Here is a 22830-nt window from a genome sequence, read left to right on the forward strand (position 1 = left end):
CAAAAAATTAGCTGGGCATGGTGGCGCGTGCCTGTAATCCCAGCTACTCAGGAGGCTGAGGCAGGAGAATTGCCTGAACCCAGGAGGCGGAGGTTGCGGTGAGCCGAGATCGCACCATTGCACTCCAGCCTGGGTAACAAGAGCAAAACTCCATCTCAAAAAAAAAAGAATTTACAATGGTGACTTCTGGATAGTGAAAAATTTTTTTTTTACATTAAGGTTTTTCAGTTTTTGTTTTTATTATTTATTTATTTATTTATTTATTAAGACGGGGTTTCACCATGTTGGTCAGGCTGGTCTTGAACTCCTAACCTCAGGTGATCCACCCGCCTAAGCCTCCAAAGTGCTTGGATTATAGGCGTGAGCCACCACGCCTGGCGGTTTTTGTTTTTCTTAAGAGTTGGGTTTTCACCATGTTTCTCAGGCTGGTCTTGAACTCCTGAGCTCAAGTGATCCGCCCACCTTGGCTTCTCAAAGTGCTAAGATTATAGGCATGAGCCACCACACCCAGCCAGACATTTAAAGTTTTAAAAAATCTTTGCTGGCTGGGTGCAGTGGCGCATGCCTGTAGTCCCAGCTACTCGGGAGGCTGAGGTGGGAGGATCACTTGAGCCCAGAAGTTCTGGGCCGTAGTGCACTACGCCAATTGGGTGTCCGCACTAAGTTCGGCATCAATATGGTGACCTCCCGGGAGCGGGGGAACATCAGGTTGCCTAAGGAGGGGTGAACCGGCCCAGGTTGGAAACAGAGCAGGTCAAAACTCCCGTGCTGATCAGTAGTGGGATTGCGCCTGTGAGTAGCCACTGCACTCCAGCCTGTGCAAAATATCGAGACCCCGTCTCTTAAAAAAAAAAAAATCTTTGCTCATTTGTGTGTGTGTGTGTGCGTGTGTGTTTTTTAAGATGGAGTTTCACTCTGTTGCCCAGGCTGGAGCACAGTGGTGCGTGCGATCCTGGGTAACTGCAACCTCCACCTCCCAGGTTCAAGTGATTCTCCTGTCTCAGCCTCCTGAGTAGCTCGGATTACAGGCCCCCACCACACCTGGCTAATTTTTTTTGTATTTTTAGTAGAGATGGGGTTTAATCATGTTGGTCAGACTGGTCCCAAACTCCTGACCTCGTGATACACCTGCCTTGGCCTCCCTAAGTGCTGGGATTACAGGTGTGAGCCACCACACCCGGCATCATTTATGGTTTTTAAAAAATGTACTACAGTGAAGGGGAAATTAGCCCACAGATGATGAAACAGAGTCAGCGAGAGAGAGAGAGAGAGAGAATGACTGGCCTGTTGCCCATATAACAATCTGAATCCAAGTTGGTGGGCTTGGGGAGAAGCTGACAAGAAAATATGTGTGCTGTGTCCCAAAGTAGGAGATGGTTTTAGGTAAGGAGAAAAGGAGAGGGGTTCTCAGATTTTTAGGTTGGGAGAAGCTGGGGCTGTAGGTTCTTCCTTGCCCCTTACCCTGGCTGGAACAGCCGAGCTCTCCTTTTCTCGCAAGATCTCCCGGTAGCTGAAGGAGGAAATGCTACTGCTGTCCCCTGTCTGAGTCCGGCTTGGTGAGTTCATCTCTGAGAGAACCAGCTCCTCAAGGCCTGGGTGGTAGAGGGAAGAGAAACTTGAGCCCCAATCCCCCTGAGTCCGAGGGTAGTAACCAGCAGGAAGAAGCAGAAATAGATTTGACAGAGATGGAAAGAGAGACACCTAGGCATGGGGAAAGGCAGAAGCGGATGGCAGGACAGGGTGAGACAGAGACAGAAAAAAGAGCTGAGGCCAGGCACAGGGTAATCCCAGCACCTGTAATCCCAGCACTTTGGGAGGCCAAGACGGGTGGATCACTGGAGGTCAGGAGTTTGAGAACAGCCTGGCCAACATGGTAAAAACCCATCTCCACTAAAAATATAAAAATTAGCTGGGTGTGATGGTGCACACCTATAATCCCAGCTACTCAGAAGGCTGAGGCAGGAGAATCACTTGAACCTTGGAGGCAGAGGCTGCAGTAAGCTGAGATGACACCATTGCACTGTCTCAAAAAAAAAAAAAAGAAAGAAAAGAAAAAAGGGATGCCTTTCTGGAGAAACACATACAAAAGGAGAGAGAGAAAATGGAAGAGGCTGGAGAAACACAGCAATGTGGGTACAGTGGGCCTCAAGTGGCAAACAGACACACTTGGATACAGGGTTCAGAGAAAGGAAGACAACTAGAGAAGGCACAGGGCACAGCCACTTGCAGAGAGAAAACGCCAGAGATGGAAAGCCAGAGCAAATGACAGAAACTAAAGAAACAAGCCAGATCAGAGACAGCGACAGAGAGACAAAAGATGCAGGCAGGCTCTCGTAACCATGCACCTAAATCTCGTAACCATGCACCTAATCTAATGGACAAGGTGAATGTATGGTATACAATTGTAACCTTTCCCAAGATTTTTACATTCATCTGTAATAAAACAGAAACAGAACTCCTCCTTTATAAAGAAAGGTTACTTCAGGAGACTGAGTGCCTCAGAGAAAAATTGATTTGGTGAGAGATACATCTGTTTTGCCACGTCACTTAAAGCACAGGCACAGAGCTTGTGCGGCTGCTCATGTAGCTGCTTCTGGGTGTCAGGGAGGGGGATGACAACATGCCCTCAAGGATCTCCAGCAAGGGTGGGGTGGCTGAGTTGGGGATCCATAGGTATCCTGAGTGGGGGAACAAGGGACCAAGTTTTCTCTGAGTCTGTGATCTCAGAGATACACCAGAGGCATCACTGCATTTTACTTACTTAAATGTATTTATAGGCCATCCCTATCTAAAAAAAGGCTGAAGCAACTCAAGTTGTGTGTGTGTGTGTGTCTTCTGCTTGAAATGGCAGAAATAACAGATTGGATTAGCTGTATGATGAAAACACCACAGTGTTGCTGACTGTCTTAAGTCTGTCTCCCTAGCTCAACTGGGGGCTTCTGGAGGGCAGGGACTCGGGGAGTTTGATATCAGGGACCCTGGACTTAAGTGTGGAGATTTACAGAATGAGTGATTATATACAACAGATTTAGAAACACCAAGTGAGGTGTGGGAGTGTGTATAGTACATACAGTGAGGAGACAGAGATATAAACAGACAAACAGAAGAAAGAAAGAAAAATGAGACAGAGATAGAACAGTAAGAAGAGACAAAGGAACAGAGAAAAGAAAGGGGGGAGGAGAAAAGGAGAAAACTAGAGAAAGTAAGGAGATAAAGGCAAATATAGAGGAAAGAGAAAGAACAAAATGAGAAAGAGGCAGAGACAGAAACAGAGAAGATACAGCAAAAGACAGAAAGAAAGAAACAGAATGCAGAGAAAGAATCAGAGGAGAGACAAAGAAAAGGTAAAAGACAGATGGAGTTCTAGAGCAACAAAAGCAGGAAAGCACAGCCAAGGAAGATGCAGGACTGACCTGCAGCCTGCAGGCCCAGGCCCTGCCTCCCCCATGCCTCAGCCTCCTCTTCCTGTCCTGGTTCCTCACCTGAGCGGCTCTTGCTGTTAGTGAGGATGTCCTGCAGCCGTTCCTGCAGCTTGTCTGCCCGTTTCCGCTCCAGATGTAGCTGCCGCTTGAGGTCCTTGAGCTTTGGGGTAGGGGGTAAGATTAGGACTGAGGCCCAGTGGGCCTATAGGAGGAGGGTACTGGTAGGAGGGAGCCGTGCTTGGGCACCCCTCTGTCTTACCGCAGCACTGCCCTTCTTCTCCAGGATCCTCTGCCCATCCACTGTGTCCTTCACCTCCTGTGGGAGAAAGCAAGCATGGCTGGTGGGTGCTGGAAGGGTTGCCTGCAGCATGCTCCCTCCCTGCCCTGCTGCACACTGAGGATCAGGGGTGTGTCTGGGGCTGTGCAGGGTTCGCTGACCTGCTTCAGGCTGCTAATGGTCTTCAGGTGGCAGTCCCGCTCCTCCTGGGCCTGCTGGAGCTGATCCCGCACATCCTGTAGTTCCTCCTCCTTGCCCTGCAAAGCAGAAGGCAGCTCAGGCCTTGGCTAGGGAAGCCTCTGTCCTCCCAAGGGGCCCGTCACTGTCTGGAGAGAGGAACACCATCATGCGAGAGGCACCTTCAGCTCGGCAGCGTGCTGCTCCCGACACTGCTTGAGGGCTTCCTCTTGTTCCTGCTGCTGCTGCTGCAGGGATTCCTACAAGACAAGTCCCAGGTCTCGCCACAACCCCCCCAGAAGACATCATCCCCAGTTAGGGGTATAAGGGACTGCAATGGGGGTCCAGAGGTATGCAGACATGACCCCTCCTTCGGGGAACCCCACACGCCCTTAGGCAGTATGCAGAAGTTCACATCTAGGTCTGCACCATTCACATGGTTGACCTAGATTTCCATTACCATTTTTTCTTATTTAACAAAACATAACACAGCACTTACTATATGCCAAGAATGTTCAAAGGGTTTTACATATATTAACTCATTTTCTATAATTTTCCCATAATACCTAGATGGTAGATATTACTGTTATACCCTTTCTACCATTGATGAAAACAGGCCACAGAGAGGTAAGATAACTTGCCCAAGGTCACACAGCTAGGAAGCAGCCCAGCCAGGATTTAAACCTAGACAAACAACTGGCTCCCGCCTATGCTTTTCACTGCTACATGACAATGCCTTTCAATGTATTATTAGATTTCCAGAAAATGGACTGGGTGAGGTAGCTCACGCCTGTAATCCCAGCACTTTGGGAGGCCAAGGCGGATGGATCACAAGGTCAGATCAAGACCATCCTGGCTAACTCGGTGAAACCCCATCTCTACTAAAAATAAAAAAAATTAGCTGGGCATGGTGACACGCGCCTGTAGTCCCAGCTACTCAGGAGGCTGAGGCAGGAGAATCACTTGAACCCGGGAGGCAGAGGTTGCAGTGAGCCGAGACGGCACCACTGCACTCCAGCCTGGATGATAGTGAGACTCCGTCTCAGAAAAAAAAAATTTCCAGAAAATGGCAACAAAGGTTCATTTTCTGAGACAGAGTCTCGCTCTGTCACCCAGGCTGGAGTGCAGTGGCACGATCTCAGGTGCCAGCCATCACACCTGGTTAATTTTTGTATTTTTAGTACAGACGGGGTTTCATCATGTTGGCCAGGCTGGTCTCCAATTCCCGACTTCAAGTGATCTGCCCACCTGGGCCTCCCAAAGTGCTGGGATTACAGGCGTGAGCCACTGCACCCAGCAGGTTCTTGCTCAAATAACATCAGTGTATTGCACTAATTTCCTGACAGAAGTACAGTTTCAGGAGAAAGAAGTGCCTTTCCAAATTTGCACAAAGGCAGGGCAGCCTTGAACATGTGACAGTCTGTCCTATCTGATGGCCATCCCCTAATCCAGTCCAGAGGGCTGCTATTGAGCCAGAGGACTATGAGGTTATCCCTAAGGTCAGAACATCTCAGAAAGTTCCAGGGCCTGACTACTCCTGCTTCTATGGTTTGACATGAGGGCTCCAGTCATGGTGAGGACTAGGCATCACCAACTCACCTCGGCTTCCTTCAAGCGCCGTTCAAACCAGCCCTTGGCTCCATCCATGGAGTGTACCTGAGCTTGAAGTTCTTCCACTGTCTGCTGGAGAGTCTCTAGCTCCCGTGTCCGGGCCTGGGATGGGGCAGACTGTCATAGGCCAGGCAGGCAGAGGAGTAGGCACCTCACACACGCCATACACTGGCCTATCAGCAAAGCTGTGGTTTCAGAGGAGGAAGGGCATTGTCATCTACCCACTCACCTTCTCCTCCCGGATCTGCCCACGGAGTTCCTCCTCCTGACGCTTCTTATCTTCATGCAGCTCTCGGAGCTCACGTTCATAGCGGGCACGCACCCCCAGCACCTCCTTCTCATGTCGTAGACGGACTGCTCCCAGCTCTTCCTTGTGCTGGGACTTCTCTTGCAGCGTCTCCATTGCCAGCTCATCCAGCATGGCCTTCCGCTTCTCAGCACTCTGGGGGCCAGGAGGATGGCAGTCAACTTCCTTCCACAACACCAAAAAAAGGCCTCCCATCCTCTTCCCATGCCCAGGGAACTAGCCAAGCTCCACTCCCTCCCATCCCCATTGAACTGGCTAAGGCACTCACCCATCCTTATGGAACTGGTCACTTCTTTCTTTCCCCTCCCACTCTCATGGATTTGGTCAAGAAACTGGTCAACCACAAACCAGTCAATTTTCCTTTCCCTCTTATCCCCACATATTTTGGCTATATCACCTCCCCCCATCCTCCCATGGCTCATCGACTGAGCCAATTCCTATCCCTCATCCTCCCCGCTAAACCTTCAGGTTATCCTACCTTCCGAGCCTCCTGTAGTTCCTGGGTCAATTGCTCCTTCTCCTGCCCTATTTCTTGAAGTTGTTCCAGCAGCCGACTATTGGCCCGTAATGACTCCTAATGCAGACACAAAGGGGATGAGTTTGATAAAGAGCACCCGGCAGGTGCTAGTCACCCAGGACCATCTAATAGACCATCTCCCTTCTCCCTGGTAAAGTTGGTATTGTGATCTCAATTTCTGGATAGGAAATACAGCAGAGACTGCTACTTGTTCCCCAGTATTCATTCTCCCTTACTTCCTTAGCAATAAAATTTATAGTTGGGCATACAGTTGTCTAGCAGATATTTCCCCTCCTCCTTCACAATTAGGTGTGGCCATGTGATTTGTTCCTGTATACGGTGAGTGTAATTTAGGTTATGCTCTTAAAGGAAAGGGGCAAGCTCTTCCCTGCCTCCTTTCCTCCTTCATTCCCAACAGAATGCAAACATGATGGTTGGGGAGCTTCAGCAACCGTCTTAGATGCCAAGATAAAAGTCTTGTGTTGAAGGTAGAGGAACAGCAATGGAGAAAGGACCTGGGTCACTGATAATTGGAAAGCCATCACTCCATCCCTGAACAACCTACCTGGACTTTTAACAAGAGAGAACCAAATTTCTATCTTATTTAATCCACGATTATTTTGGTTTCTATTATGGAATCAGAATGGATACCCTTTGGGAGGCTGAGGCAGGTGGATCACCTGAGTCAGGAGTTCGAGATCAGCCTGACCAACATGGTGAAACTCCATCTCTACTAAAATACAAAATTAGCAGGGCATGGTGGCAGGTGCCTGTAATCCCAGCTACACGGGAGGCTGAGCCAGGAAGATCACTCAAACCCGGGAGATGGAGATTGCAGTGAACTGAGATCGTGCCACTGCACTCCAGCCTGGGCGACAGAGCAAGACTATGTCTTAAAAAAAAAAAAAAAAAAGAATGGATATCCTAACTAACTGAAGAGGCTAAGTTTCAGAGAAGTGAAATGACTTGTTCCAGGACACACAGGCACTAATAAGTTAAGGAGCCAGACTGGAACCTAGGTCCTCCTAATTCTAGTCTTCCGATTCCACCTTATTGAGGACTTCACTGGGCCATTACTTAGGGAACTAGGCAGAGACAGGCCAGAGCCAAAGGTGTTACCTGGAGCTGGGAGTTGAGGTCATCTTTCTGTCCCATAAGGTCCTCGTACTCAGCCTGCCGCTGCTGCAACTCAGCTGCCAGCCCAGTGGTCTGTTCCCGGAGCATATTCAGTTCTTGGGTCTTTGCTGTTTGGATCTGGAGAAAGCAGTGGTGATGAGAAGTAGAGAGAAAGGGACCCCAGGGGCCAGGCACAGGGTATGAGCCTCCCAGATCCAGGGAAACAGGGAGGGAGGTGGGAAGAGAACCAGGAAGAGAGAGGAAATTTCAAACAGAAAAACAATGAAGAGAATGGGTAAATGTGGTATTCCATCCAATGGAATATCACACAACAATAAGAGAACAGACCTGTGCTGCACATGGATAAACTTACATAATGCTGCCGGAAAGAAGTCAGAGACAAAGAGCAGCTGATTCCATTTATATGAAGTTAAAAAACAAGCAAAATGAATCTTTGTTGCTAGAGATCAGAATAATAGTTACTTCTGGGGAGGCCAGGCACGGTGGCTCATGCCTGTAATCCCAGCACTTTGGAAGGCCGAGGCGGGTGGATCACGAGGTCAAGAGATCGAGACCATCCTGGTCAACATGGTGAAACCCCGTCTCTACTAAAAATACAAAAATTAGCTGGGCATGGTGGTACGTGCCTGTAATCCCAGCTACTCAGGAGGTTGAGGCAGGAGAATTGCCTGAACCCAGGAGGCGGAGGTTGCGGTGAGCCGAGATCGCGCCATTAAAAAAAAACAAAGGTAAAAAGAGCAAAACTCCGTCTCAAAAAAAAAAAAAAAAATAGTTACTTCTGGGGAAGCACTGACTGTGAAGGGGTAAAGGGGACCTTCTGGGGTACTAAAAGTGCTTTTTTATTCCTTGATCTGGGTTTGGCTATGGCAGCAGTGGGGAGAGAAAGAGAGAGAGAGAGTAAAGAGAGACAGTGACAGAGGGAGGGAGAGAGAGAGAGAAAGGAAGAGAGGATTCACTGGGTGTACACTTACGATTAATGCACTTCATGCACTTTACTAGAGAGAAGCTAGAATGCAAGAAAGGCAGACAGGCTGGACACCGTGGCTCACGCCTGTAATCCTAGCACTTTGGGAGACCAGGGTGGGAAGATAGCTTGAGTCTAGAAGTTTGAGCCAGTCTGAGCAACATAGTGAGACCCTGCCTCTACAAAATAAATTTTTTTTTCTTTTTTTTGAGACAGAGTTTTGCTCTGTTGCCCAGGCTGTAATGCAGTGGCGCCATCTTGGCTCACTGCAGCCTCTGCCTCCTAGGTTCAAGCGATTCTCCTACCTCAGCCTCCCAAGTAGCTTAGATTACAGGCAGACTTGGCTAATTTTTGTGTTTTTTTTGAGACGGACTCTCGCTCTGTCACCCAGGCTGGAGTGCAGTGGCTCAATCTCGGCTCACTGCAACCTCCACCTCCCAGGTTTAAGCAATTCTCCTGCCTCAGCCTCCCGAGTAGCTGGGATTACAGGCATGCGCCACCATGCCCGGCTAATTTTTTTGTATTTTTAGTAGAGATGGGGTTTTACCATTTTGGCCAGGCTGGTCTCGAACTCCTGACCTTGTGATCTGCCTGCCTTGGCCTCCCAAAGTGCTGGGATTACACGTGTGAGCCACTGCGCCTGGCCTAACTTTTGTATTTTTAGTAGAGACAGGGTTTCGCCATGTTGGCCAGGCTGGTCTCGAACTCCTGACCTCAGGTGATCTGCCCACTTCCGCCTCCCAAAGTGCTGGGATTACAGGCATGAGCCACCATGCTTGGCCAATAAAATTTTTTAAAGTTAAAACAAAAAAGTAGGGATGGATGTCCAGAGAGAAAAGGGCTAGATGCCAACAAAAAGGAGCAAAAGAAACAAAGACAGGAGAACAGCATGGAGCTAGACCACCCTACCCTGATGTGGACCAGAAGCAGATGGAGATGGGGGAACTAGAGAGGGATCCACAAGGGCCCCCAGGCGTCCTTTACCTGCTCCAGGGCAGCCAGGCTAGTCCTCAAGGCATTGTTCTCGGCCAAAAGCCCTTCCACTTGTTCCTGTGCATCTGCACTCTGGATGGATACCTGGTCCCACGCCCACAGCAGGTGAGAGCGGGTCCAAAACGGGGACAGGACCTACCCACTGCTAAGAAAGGACACCCCCCCACCCCCCCACCCCCCCCACACACGAAGGTTTGGGGGAAGCAGGACCCCTGGGACCTTGCCTGCCTATGTGGTACCCACTCAGGCTGCCCCATCCTGAACCCCACCTCCCTGAGCCCACCCAGTACAGCATACCTGATCTTGTAGGGCCCGCAAAGCTGCCGCATGTTCCAGGCGCTCCCCCTGCCGCTGATCTCTCAGCTCTGCCAAGCTCTGTGGAGACCAGGGGAGCCCATTTTACACGTCAGCCTCCCCTGGTGTACAAATAACCATACAGACTCCCTCTTTGACCACCCAACAGCATGTTCCCAGCACCTGTGGGTCTCAGACTATCCAGCCAGCAGGGATCTCAAGTTCACCCAGACTCCAGGTCACTACCCTCAGGGCCTCGGACAGAGTCAATCCCTCTATCCCAGCCTCCAAGATCTCAGACACACCTAGGCTCCTGGGCCCTAGCTCCTGCGCGGTTCAAACTCACTCGCTCCCATCCATAAGAGATCTCATACTCACCCAGATTCAAGCTTGGGAGCCCCAGGATTCTGACATAGTCAGCCCCATGGATCTCAGATGTAGTCAGCACACAAGGATGACAGCTTCATCCAGTCTCCCAATCCCAACCACCAGGGGTTTCAGACACACTCATCTCCCACATCCCTACCTCCCAAGTGAGATCTACCCAAACTCACAGTTCCAGATCCTAGAGGTCTCAAACTCACAACCTCCTAGTTTCCAGGTCCTGGTGAACTCTCAGACTGACCCTTTCACCTGTCACACTGCTCCCTACTCTCTTGGGATCTTCAGACCCAGCTAACCACCAGTTTGTGGGGGAGGGTGGGTCTCAGCTTTATCCAGACTCCTGTCTCAGATCCCATGTTCCCAATTTCTTTTTTTTTTTTTTTTGAGACGGAGTCTGGAGTGCAATGGCACGATCTCGGCTCACTACAACCTCCGCCTCCTGGGTTCAGGCAATTCTCCTGCCTCAGTAGCTGGGATTATAGGCACGCGCCACCTGATTTTTTGTATTTTTAGTAGAGACGGGGTTTCACCATGTTGACCAGGATGGTCTCAATCTCTTGACTTCGTGATCCACCCGCCTCGGCCTCCCAAAGTGCTGGGATTACAGGCTTGAGCCACCGCGCCCGGCCCCATGTTCCCAATTTCTAGGGACTTCAGAACCACAAGCCACCATTCCAAGGAACCTCAGACTCACCTTTTCTAGAAGGAAATCTAGAGGCTTTAGTGATCCAGTCCCCAGTCCTCAGGAGCCTCAGACCCACCTAGACTTTTGCTCCAGCCCCTGGAGGTCTCAGACTGACCAGCTTTTTGTTCACAGCCCCCAAGGATCTCAGGACCACCTAGCCCATATGATCCCACTTCCTAGGTGGTCTTAGGCCCAAGCCAGTGCCCAGATCCTGAGGGTCTCAGATGCACTCAGCCTTCAGCCCCAACTGTCTCACCCTTGAAAGTCATATATCTACCCAGCCATGTCCTCACCCCTTGGGAGTCCCAAATTTATTGACATCCCAGCCCCTAAAGGTCTCAAAGTCACCCAGCGCCTAGGGAGTTCTGACTCACCGCAATGCCTGGTCCTAGGCCCCAGTGACCACAGATTTATCCAGACTGTGGTCTCGAACCTCCAAGAGTTTCAGATTTATACAAACTTATAGCGCACAGCCCCCTAAGTTCTTAGCCCCCTGAGAACTTACATTCATGAATACTCCTATAACAATTCCTAGGTCTCTCCAGTTCCCATTTTCATAGTTCCTGGGGCAGGGGGGCCTAGCACCGATTTCTAACACAGGAAATCTCAGACTCCCCAACCAGCCTCCATGGACCTCAGACCTCTCCAGGCTCCCAGTCCTGGCCCCTACCTCAGGGATCTCAGAACTCAGCCCCCATCACCTGATTGGCAGCTTCAAGTTCCTGCTGCAGCTTCTGAGTTCGAGCCAACTGAGCTTTGAGATCAGCTTCCTTCCGTTGTTGTAATTCCTCAATCTTGTTCCTAGGGATGATGGGGAGGGGGTGCATTGGGCATGGCTTGAGACCCAGTCTCCTAGCTCTGCCCCTGTAGTCTTCACTGGGCACTGTCCCCATTGTCCACGAATGCCCGCAAATCTGGCAGTTACCTGCTGTCATTAAATAGCGTCTCCTTTTCTGTCTGCAGACGGCAAAAACTAGGCACAGAAAGACAGATATAGATGGGTCAGTTCCATAAGTCAACTCCTCCCTTGGCCCTCAATACCCCTGGGAAAAAGAAATTTACCTTTCTTGTTTCTTTTTCAGTTTCTCCGAGAGCTGGGGAGAGGAGTACAGACAAGAGATAACACTGAGAACAATATAAAGACAAATATAAACTTAATAAATACAGACACTTCTTATTAATTCCTTTTTGGAAGCCAGGATTTACTTATGTTATCTTGTGGAATCCTCAAAGTAGCTGTGAGAAGTGAGTAGTACCAGTTTTACAAATGAGGAAACTGAGTCTCAGAAAGATTAAGTAATTTGATTGCCTAGCTGGTCAGCAACAACGATATTATCTCCAGCCAGATCTTTCAGGCTCCAAAGCCTAGTATTTATGCTCCCAAAATAGTGGCCAATGGCCATGTTATAGAATGGCTAGGCTGGGAGGCCTGGAAAGTGGGATCATGACTGGCTGCCTCATCACTGGGTCTCCAGGTCCTAAGATAAGAGCCAGGAGTCTGTAAATGCTTGCATGAATGAATGAGTGAGTGAATGGGCAAAGTTGAGAGGAGATGGATGGGATGAAACCTGTCATGCACAAGATGTAGTGGGACCACATTAGCCCATTCCATATTGAAAATAACTTTGAGACATAGGTGTGAGTCTCTCCATTTCACAAATGATGAAACTGAGGCTTTGATGGGGTACAATGCCCATTCTGCCCTGTCAGATTGAGAGTGGAATGGGAAAGAGTCCAGCAGATTGGGAGTAGAATGGGAAAGAGCCAAGCAGTCCCACCTTAGCAAGTTCTTCCTGCAGCCTGGATGTTTCGGCCTGCTTTGAGCTCTGCAGGGAAGGATGAGGAATGGGAGGGTTGTTGTCAGCAAGGACAAGGGGAGAGGTCTTCCCCTGCCCTTCCGCTTCCCTTACCCCAACAGCCCACAAGATGGCGATGTCACAGACATCTCTGTGGGACCATAGGCAGAGGCAGAACATCTGCCCTGCCTCTGGCATCCCAGCTCCAACAGACCCAGATTCACCTCTAAGCCTTGCAGCTGCTCCCAGAGCAATCTCTTCTCCTCTTTCTCCATTTCCCATTTTAGCTCCACCTCCGCCAGTGGCATGGGGGCCGGGATGGTGGGGGCAGGGCCCCCTGGGGAGTCCCCCTGGCCCTCACTGACAGCTGAGGACTTCCCGGCTTCTTTCCCATAGCGTTCCTGCAGGGCTGGTAAGTAGAATAGGAATACATGATAGATGAGGTGGTCTCTGAAGTCCCTTGCCATGCCTCAAATAGAGGGAGAACTGGCATTCAAACCCTCAGGTGGCAGAGACCCTGTGCCAAGTGACCACATGCCTAAAAGATGAAGGTTCAACCCTAGCCACACCTCTTAAATTTTTTTTCTTTTTTTTTTTTGATAGGGACTTGCTCTGTCACCCAGGCTAAAGTGCAGTAGAGTGATCATGGTTCACTGTAGCCTTGACCTCCTTGGCTCAAGTGATTCTCCCACCTCACCCTCCCAAGTAGCTGGGACCACAGGTATGTGCCACCATGCTGGGCTAATTTTTTTATTGTTTTGTAGAGACAAGGTCTCGCTACATTGCTGAGGCTGGTCTTGAACTCCTGAGCTCAAGCAATCCTCCTGCCTCAGCCTCCCCCAAAAAATCTTTTTCCCCAGACAGTCTTGCTCTGTTGCCCAGGCTGGTGTGCAGTGGTGCAATTCACTGCAGCCTCCAACTCCTGGGCTCAAGCGATCCTCCCATCTCAGCCTCCCAAGTAGCTGGGACTACAAGTGCACACCACCATGCCTGGCTGATTTTTAAATTTTATTATTTATTTATGAGACAGAGTCTCCCTCTGTCACCTAGGCTGCAGTACAGTGGTGCAAACTCTGCTCACTGCAACCTCTGCCTCCTGAGTTCAAGCAAGTCTCCTGCCTCAGCTTCCCAAGTAGCTGGAATCACAGGCATGTGCCACTACACCTGGCTAATTATTCTATTTTTAATAGAAACAGGGTTTCACCATGTTGGCTGGGCTGGTCTTGAACTCCTGACCTCAGGTGATCTGCCTACCTCAGCCTCTCAAAGTGCTAGGATTACAGGTATGAGCCACCACGCCTGGCCTAATTTTTTAATTTTTATTATTTTTTTGAGGTGGAGTTTTACTCTTGTTGCCCAGACTGGAGTGCAATGGCGTGATCTCAGCTCACTGCAACCTCTGCTTCCCAGGTTTAAGCGATTCTCCTGCCTCAGCCTCTAGAGTAGTTGGGATTACAGGCATGCACCACCATGCCTGGGTACTTTTGTATTTTTAGTAGAGACAAAGTTTCTCCATGTTGGTTGGGCTGGTCTCAAACGACCAACCTCTGGTGATCTGACCGCCTCAGCCTCCCAAAGTGCTGGGATTACAGGTATGAGTCACTGGGCCCAGTCAATTTTTTTATTTTTAGTACAGATAAGGTCCTGCTATATTGCCCAGACTGGTCTTGAACTCCTAGCCTTGAGATCCTTCTGCCTTGGCCTCACAGAGTGCTGGGATTACAGGTATGAGCCACTGTGCCCAGCCTCTTACAAATCTTTCAAGCCCTACCAACCATTAAGATCCTGTTTACTATTAAATTAGCCCAAGCTGGATTCCCAAACCCCATTCTCAATCCTTCAAGCCCCACCCATAATCTTTTAAGACCATGCCCACCATGTGCCACCCTCGATGTACAGCTGAATCCCTCCTAGAGTCTCCCAATTCCCACCCACATTCTATTAAGTCTCCCTCCCGGTCATGGAACCAGCTCCTACCACCACCGAAGTCCTAGCCGCTCTCGAAAAGTCCACACACCACATGCTCCCACACTCTATCCAGCTTTCTTTCAGCTTTCATCCCAAACCCCACTTACAATCTGGGCTCAGAATTTTCCCGACACTCCATTCACTTTCTCCACTTAGCAAATATCTCCTTTTTGACATTCAAGCTGCTAATCTGTAACATTTGCTAGGTAGCAGACACTGAACTAATGCAGAATGATATCACCTTTTATCTCTACTACAATTGTCCAGGTGACAAGACATCACTACGTACGCTGTGTAGATGACAAGACTTTGGCTCAGAGAGGCAAAATGGCTTGTCCAAAGCCACAAAGTGTATGGGCCAATCCTAACTCTGAAGCTCTTCTCCCTACCCTGAGAGGATGACAGCCTTCCTTGCCCTAGTCAAGCCCCAGGGTCTCCGCATCCCCAGGAGGGCCTCTGTGTACCTGCCACATTCTTCTGCAAGGCTGTGTTTTCAGCCTGTAGCCTCAGCAGCTCCCCGTCCACGATGGGCCCAGCTTGGGCAACCCCTGCTCCTGCAGCCCCCTCCTTCAGTTGCTGGTTCTCTCGCTCCAGCTGTTCCATCTGGCTGCAGAGCTGAACAGAGGAAGAAAAGGGGCAAAAAAGCAGAGAATCAGAACAGTATTTGCTGAAACCTACATAGCATTTGTCCATGCACTTTACAATTCACTTAATTCCCATCATCACCCTATGATGTAGGTGCCCTCCCACTTTACACATAAGGACATTGGGGCACAGAGATGTTAAACAATTTCAAATTCACACATCTTTTTTTGTTTTTGAGACAGGGTCTTGCTCTGTCACCCAGGCTGGAGTGCAGTGGTGCTATCTTGGCTCGCTGCAACCTTTGCCTCCTGGGTTCAAGCGATTCTCTTGCCTCAGCCTCCCTAGTAGCTGGGACTACAGACCCTTGCCACCACACCTGGCTAATTTTTTGTATTTTTTTAGTAGATATGGGGTTTCATTGTGTTAGCCAGGACAGTTTCAATCTCCTGACCTCATAATCTGCCCACCTCAGCCTCCCAAAGTCCTGGGATTACAGGCGTGAGCCACTGCGCCTGGTCCACACCCTTTTTAAGTGGCAGAGTCAGAGAATACCAAGAGCATACCAAGCATAAGGACACCAAGAACAATTTTCCCCTTCCTACTTCCAACCTCAGAGATGCAATCCAAGACCTCAGGCTCCTCTGGAAGTTGTCAGTGCTACAGACAGCCTTACTGCCACCCCTCTTCTGTGGAGGGCTCTGTGTCCTGGATCCTAGGCCTAGAGACAGCTCCCTTTCATCCTAGGCACCACAAAGAGCTTGCAGGGCATTTCCAGGGCCAACAACTGATGACAGCTCCTGCACTGCCAGCCGTTAGCCTTGAAGAGGCATACAATGCCAATAAAACCAAGCCAGCCCCCCGCCCAACTCCTGCTAAAGTATACTTCTCAAAGCAGTCCTGAAAAAAATCCCTTGTCCCCCTTTCAGATGAGAATATCGAGGCCTACAGAGAATGTTTATTGTATTGTCTTCAATATTTTCTTTTTTTGAGATTGAGTCTCGCTCTGTCACCTAGGCTGGAGTACAGTGGTGTGATTTCAGCCCACTGCAACCTCCGCCTCCTGGGTTCAAGCGATTCTCCTGCCTCAGCCTCCTGAGTAGCTGGGACTAGAGGCATGCGCCACCATGTCTGGCTAATTTTTGTATTCTTAGTAGAGACGAGGTTTCACCATGTTGGCCAAGCTGGTCTCGAACTCCTGACCTCAGGTGATCCACCTGCCTTGGCCTTCCAAAGTGCTGGGATTACAGGTGTGAGCCACCACGCCCGGCCTGCCTGCAATATTTTCTACCCAGAACACCAATTCTTCTATCCAGTTATTCACATAACTGGGTTCTTTGCATCCTTCAGTGCTCTGCTCAGATGTTGCCTTTAAAGTAGTATCCCTCAACACAGAAATTTCCAGTACTCTCTGTCACAGCACTCTGTTCATTTCTTTCTTACCTAGTACTAATCACAATTTTCTTTTGTAACGTATAAGCACAGATTCTGAAACCAAACTGCTTGAATGTGAATCTCTACTCTGTCATTTACTAGCTGTGTGACAAATTACTTAATCTCCATGGAACTCAGTTTTCCTCATCTGTCAAATGGGGACACTAATAATATCTCATAGGCTTGTTTCAAAGATTAAATGAGTGAATCATGTAGAATACTTCAAACAGGACTCAGCACACAGAACACCATATAAATGTCAGCCATCACCACTAGTATTATTTGTTTACTGTTATCTTTCTCCCCATCCCACCCCCAGAATGTAAGCTACCCAAGAGTGGAGATCATTCTCTGCTGCTTACAACTGGATTTCCAGAACATAGAGCATGTGGTGGGTACTCAGTAACTATTTGTTGAAGGAACAATTGAGCTGAAATGTCGCGGTGAATAAGGGGTGGTGGCAGGTTTAACATAGGTCTCTCTGCAAGCACTTCCAGTTCCTGGGAGGAGTGGGAGGAGGGAGGGGAGTATGTAAGACGTCCCTACAACTGCTCCAGTGCCAACCCAGGACAGGTGCAGGGAAACAAGCTGGATTTATGAAAGAATGTCTGCCCCTGCCTCACTCTGCAAGAATCATGATACCATGGAGGCTGGAGGCAGGAAGCAGTGAGGAGTCAGTTGGTGAGACCAGCAGTTATGTGAATACCAGGGGCTCTGAACTAGGGGCAGGACAGGGGGCACTGGAATGTATTATGTAAAGAAGTGATGTCATAAGATCTGCTAGTCAGAATAGCCTCTGTGGTGTGAACTAAGTAGAAGAAACTAGAAGTGAAGAGAGACCAGGGAGGCAGCTGTAGAAACAGCAGATAAGAGGTGGTAGAGGCTAAGGCAGATGAGGGCCACAGGGTGGATATAAAACTTTCAAAAAGTATGCCAGGCGCGGTGGCTCACGCCTGTAATCCCAGCCCTTTGGGAGGCCGAGTCGGGCAGATCACCTGAGGTCATGAGACCAGCCTGGCCAACATGGTGAAACGCTGTCTCTACTAAAATTATAAAAATTAGCTGGGCATCGTGGTATGTGCCTGTAATCCCAGGTACTCGGGAGGCTGAGGCAGGAGAATCACTTGAACCTGGGAGGCAGAGGTTGCAGTGAGCTGAGATCAGGCCATTGTACTCCAGCCTGGGTAACAGAGTGAGACTCTGTCTCATTTAAAAAAAAATAAAAAAGCATGGCTAGGTACAAAAAATAAATCCTCTTTTGCAACCCAGAACTCATTGTTCAGTATGAGTTTTGATACATATAAGAAGGGATATTATGAAAGAAATAACAACAACAACAAAAAAAAGTATATTCAGTTTCCAACTATTAGGGATTTTACAGATACTTCTGTTGACTTTTAACTTAACTAAANAAAAAAAAAAAAAGCATGGACTGTGCCACATACCCAGTGATCCATCCAAAAACAAGGACTGCAGCCTAAATTTCAAATACCAGAGACTGAAATTTTCAGCCTTGCTAAGGGAACACCTTGATGTTTGAACCTCTGTGTTTTATACAGGGGATTCTCTCAACTAGTTTGTTGTGGTTATAAAACAATTAGCAAAATAGCCTACATTTGTATTTACTTTCTATTCCATACTTCTATACCACGTTGTTTTCTCTCAAAATTCATTCCTTTAAAAAATAAATGTTGCAGAAAAAAAAAACTTTTAAAAAGTCAAATATTTTAGAGGGAAGATGAGTTAATAGAAGGATAATATTATAGCTAATGCTTCCATAGCTGATACTATGTGCAAGGCTCTGTTCTAAGTGATTTACATACATTTATTCATTTAATCCTCATGAAATCCCTGTGAGGAGGCAGGTACTGTTATTATCATGACTTCTATTTGACATTTGGGAACCAAGAACCAGGCAAGTTAAGTGTCTTGCTCAAGATTACAGTTAGTAAAACATAGAGCCAAGATTGTAATCTAGGCTTTCTGCTTCCAGAGTCCTGCTGGTAACCACTAATTTGCTCAAGTGCCTCTCCTGGTATTGTACCTGCTTAAAGGTTATTTTCAGGTTTTGTGTTTTTTTTGAGACAGAGTCTTGCTCTGTCGCCAGGCTGGAGTGTAGTGGCATGATCTCGGCTCGCTGCAACCTCTGCCTCCTGGGTTCATGCGATTCTGCTGCCTCAGCCTCCTGAGTAGTTGGGACTCCAGGTGTGCGCCACCATGCCCAGCTAATTTTTGTATTTTTAATAGAGATAGGGTTTCCCCATGTTGGCCAGGACGGTCTTGATCTCTTGACCTTGTGATCTGCCCGCCTTAGTCTCCCAGACTGCTAGGATTAATACAGGCATGAGCCACTATGCCCAGCCTCGGTTTTGTATTTTTAAGGTCATAGGCACTATATTCTCAGATGGAGCCTTAGAAATACCATTTTTGCTGCCATGAGACTTTTCTCCTTAAAACATACTAAAAACATAGACAATTTTTTTTGAGATGAAGTCTCACTCTGTTCCCCAAGCTGGAGTGCAGTGGTGCTATCTCAGCTCGCTGCAACCTCCACCTCCAAGGTTCATGCAATTCTCCTGCTTTAGCCTTCCGAGTAGCTGGGATTACAGGTACATGCCACCATGCCTGGAGAATTTTTATTTTTTTATTTTTTAGTAGAGAGGGGGTTTCACTATGTTAGCCAGGCTGGTCTTGAACTCCTGACCTTGTGATTCACCCGCCTCAGCCTCCCAAAGTACTGGGATTACAGGCATAAGCCACCACACCTGGCCAATATAAACAATTATTAACTGTTTACAGAAGATAGATGAGGGAACAAAAGACAATTCCTCCAACTGCCCAGTAGATTTAGAAACAGCCAGGACACTAAAATCAGTGGAGAGATATAATTAGTAGATCCAGGATGAATTATCTGGAAGAGGTGGAACCTCAGGCTTATGTCAGATGAAGAAAAGGAAGAGAAAAGGGAAGAAGCTCGAACATTCTATATATATTCTTTTTCCATTCTATTAAGCATAAAAACTTTACCTAACCCCCCCCCCACCCACCCAATACCTTGGAGCTCCATAGCATCAACCCTACGTTATACACATGGAGACTTGAAGTTCAAATAAAAGGAGTGACTTAGCCAGGAACCAGCTGACCTCAGGGCTCAAACCCTTCTAATCCCAGCACAGTGAGTGGCTCCATCTTTCAAATTACTGCCCCCCAGCAGCAATCCAGGACCTGTTTCAGCACCACGGACAGTGCTCCAGGGCCAGACCCTGTCCAATCACTCTGCTGATGTTAGATTTCAGCCCAGATGGACCCTACCCCTCATTTCCCCTTTGACTATCCCAGACACCAGCACCTTGCTGAACTCGGCCATTAGCGTGCTGTTCTGCAAACGGAAGTCCTCCTCCTGGCTGTGCAGCTTTGCCTGCAGCATCTCATTTTCACTCAGCAGTACCTCAACTTCCTGCAGTGGCAGACAAGGGCCAGGACTCCAGCAAGGGCAGGAAGGATGGGGAGGTAGGGCAAAGAAACAGAGAGAGGGAGAAAATGACATGGGTAGGGGAGGACATAGGGTACAGAGAATGAAGTGAGATAGGAGAGAGAGACACAGGGAGGGATAAAATGAGAGACAGGGATGGAGAGAAAAAGACATGGGAAGGTAGAGAAAAGGGAGTACAGGGAGGAAGAGAGCAGAGGAAAAGACGAGAAGATAATGATAGGGGAGCGAGGAGGTAGAGATGGGGAAACGGGGAGAGATAGAAAAGGGGAGAGGGATTGGGCGGGAGAGAGTGAAAAAGATGGAGAGAGGAACAAACAGAAATCAACAGGGAAAGAACAGAATAGCGAGAAGAGAAGGAGGGGTCAGGAAAATAAATGAGTTAGGAAGAGAGAGGAATGGTGGGGGAGAAACAGAGTCAGAGAGAGAAAGCAGAAAAAAGAGAAATCACAGAGACAGATGGGGGAGAGACAAAGAGAAGATTGGGAAGAGAAGTCAGAGAGACAGGAACAAGAAGACAAAGAGACAGAAAGAGACGCAGAGAAAAGGATAGCGAGAGAAAGAGAGAAGGAAAGAGACACAGAGTTAGAGACAAATACAGGGAAACAAGGACAGATACAGCAACACATGGCAGTGAGGTAGTAGCAGATATAAGGGCACACAGAGAAAGAAAGGCCAGTACAAGAAAAGCTCAGCATACACAGATAGCCCACCAAGACACAGTCTCCCAGTCACACTCACCCACCAGATATCCCCTTACCTGAGCTTTCTTGCTCTTGCTCAGTGCCTAAAGTGGGGGTGGGTGGGAAGAGAGCTAAAGTGAACAGAGACGGACTGCCTTACTAGGGTATGGAGACAATCTTGCCAAGCGTTTTGGGAGGACAATGATGATAGAGGTTGCAGGATGGGAGCATCTGCAACCACAGAACATGTGTGACAATTTGGAGCCCAAAGGAATGACAGAATGAGTGTGCGAGTGAGTGAATGAATGCAAGTCCTGCCCTGGGGCCCCAGCACACAGAAATCATCCTTTCTTGGAAGCTCTTGAGGCTGGCAGGGGGATGGGGCAGATGGTATTTAACCATTTGCGGGCTGGATCTCCAGGCTCAGAAACTGTGGCTTCATTGCTACATCTGTCCATACTTGTCTCTGCGGGTCTCTCCCACACAGTGTGGAAACTGTCACTCCCCTGCTAGGCAGCCAAGAGCATTGCCAGCTTAGGGGAATCAGCATCCTACCAAAGAGAAGCACAGTTTCCTGACTGCCAGATTTTCTGCATTCTGTATTTGTTCATTTAACAAATATTTATTGAGCACATATTATGTATTAACATTGTGCTAGGTATGGGGACACAGCAGTGACAAAGGAGAACCTTGAATGTCTTGAGGGGCCACAATAGGTTATATTCTATCTCATCTCTCATCTTTAGAGGATATGAGAGGTGAGTTTGCTGTCACTTTCCCAACTGGACCAGGACAGGGACGGGAAGTAGGAGCACAAGCCAGGAGTGTGAGTGGAGGACACAAGGCAGATTCGAGGAAGATTTACTGATAGATTTGAATATTTAATTAAAAGTCAGTGAATGAGAATGAGTAACTGAAATTAGAAATGAATTAAAAGTAAATTAAAATTAATCAATAAATTAAGCAGGATTAGATGAAATTAGCAAACTAAAGAGAATTCCATGAGAATTCTTTAAATGACTACATGAAAACAGCATGCAACATTAGATCTGGTTCACTGCAGCTGCTCACTGGAGGGATGAATGAGTCAGATAGGTAGAGGCAGGGGTGGATGGGTAGGTGGATGGGTGGGTGGAGGGAGGTACCTTCTGAGCTTTGCTGAACTCCTTATCCAAGTAGGCGACCTTCTGTCGAAGACTGGCAAGTTCTGGTGTCGGGAAAGCAGGGAATCTCAGCCTCAGCCAGTGGCAAGGAACTGAAAGGACTTCCTGCCAGGTCTCTGAGGGAAAACCTCAGACTCCATGCCCCAAAGCCACCCCCATCTAATAAGGCCCTCTTGGCTCACCAACACCATTCTTGCGTAGTTCATCTGAAAGCTGGTAGTTGTTTGTCCGGAGTTCCAGGAGCTGAGCCTTTGCGGGAAGCAAGAAGGGAAAAGACTTGGTCAGGAAAGCACCCCTACCCCTACTCCTACCATGAGGGAACCAAGCTCCTAAGTTCCACAGACCTTACGCCCTCCATACGTCTCTTTAGCTACTCCTTAAGACCTGTATGTGCTGTACCCAAAGTGGGCTTCCAGGTCCTCAGACCCTGGCCCACCTTTTCCAGCTCCACTTATAACCCCAGCCAGGCTCCCACCTCCATCTCACACTATAATCCACACTGCACTCAGGCGATCCTAGAGCACTGCCCCAGTTAGGTTCTTGCTTATGTGAGTTCCCTGGCTCTCCATGCCCACAGGATAAAGTTCCTCCTCCTCATCCTCGCTGACCTCTCCACACACTGAACACACACTATCAGGGGGATTGTCCATCTTCCTGGCCAGACTTGGAAGCCCCTGAAGGCAGCAGGTAGAGGCCTGTCTTCTTCCCTCTTTCCCAAGGGAGGAGGGTCTAGTATTCTCCTGTCCAACTTTCATTGACTCAGGGGACTTTCCAGGGTCCCCCCCCCGACCTCCAAGTCTCTCAAAATACATCCAGGCCCCCTTCAAGAATTAAGGGAGAGCTGGGTGTGGTGGCTCACCCCTGTAATCCCAGCACTTTGGGAGGCTGAGGTGGGTGGATCACGAGGTCAGGAGTTCAAGACCAGACTAGCCAATATGGTGAAACC

General features: G+C 48.6%; 1 protein-coding gene and 1 pseudogene across 2 annotated transcripts in view; one reads left to right on the forward strand and one right to left on the reverse strand.

The window, feature by feature from the left end:
• Positions 1-22830, reverse strand: part of GRIPAP1 (GRIP1 associated protein 1) — a 29672-nt gene that overhangs the window by 4690 nt on the left and 2152 nt on the right. Inside the window, exons 2-22 of one of the 2 annotated variants that reach the window (XM_017523916.2) lie at positions 22067-22133; positions 21867-21928; positions 20799-20825; positions 19898-20005; positions 14997-15147; positions 12789-12973; positions 12547-12594; positions 11831-11862; positions 11694-11741; positions 11470-11569; positions 9703-9780; positions 9397-9489; positions 7431-7565; positions 6273-6368; positions 5717-5929; positions 5476-5589; positions 4059-4136; positions 3861-3956; positions 3682-3738; positions 3483-3582; positions 1462-1592 (exon numbers count right to left, since the gene is read on the reverse strand). In XM_017523916.2, the coding sequence (XP_017379405.1) occupies positions 1462-1592; positions 3483-3582; positions 3682-3738; positions 3861-3956; positions 4059-4136; positions 5476-5589; positions 5717-5929; positions 6273-6368; positions 7431-7565; positions 9397-9489; positions 9703-9780; positions 11470-11569; positions 11694-11741; positions 11831-11862; positions 12547-12594; positions 12789-12973; positions 14997-15147; positions 19898-20005; positions 20799-20825; positions 21867-21928; positions 22067-22133 (2019 nt within the window). The remainder of the gene's footprint in view (positions 1-1461; positions 1593-3482; positions 3583-3681; positions 3739-3860; positions 3957-4058; positions 4137-5475; positions 5590-5716; positions 5930-6272; positions 6369-7430; positions 7566-9396; positions 9490-9702; positions 9781-11469; positions 11570-11693; positions 11742-11830; positions 11863-12546; positions 12595-12788; positions 12974-14996; positions 15148-19897; positions 20006-20798; positions 20826-21866; positions 21929-22066; positions 22134-22830) is intronic. The other variant, XM_017523917.2, reaches the window with a different exon arrangement.
• On the forward strand, positions 17718-17863 carry LOC119470433 (annotated as a pseudogene).

Source organism: Cebus imitator, unplaced genomic scaffold (assembly GCF_001604975.1).
Source record: "Cebus imitator isolate Cc_AM_T3 unplaced genomic scaffold, Cebus_imitator-1.0 Scaffold30, whole genome shotgun sequence".
Lineage (NCBI taxonomy): Eukaryota > Metazoa > Chordata > Mammalia > Primates > Cebidae > Cebus > Cebus imitator.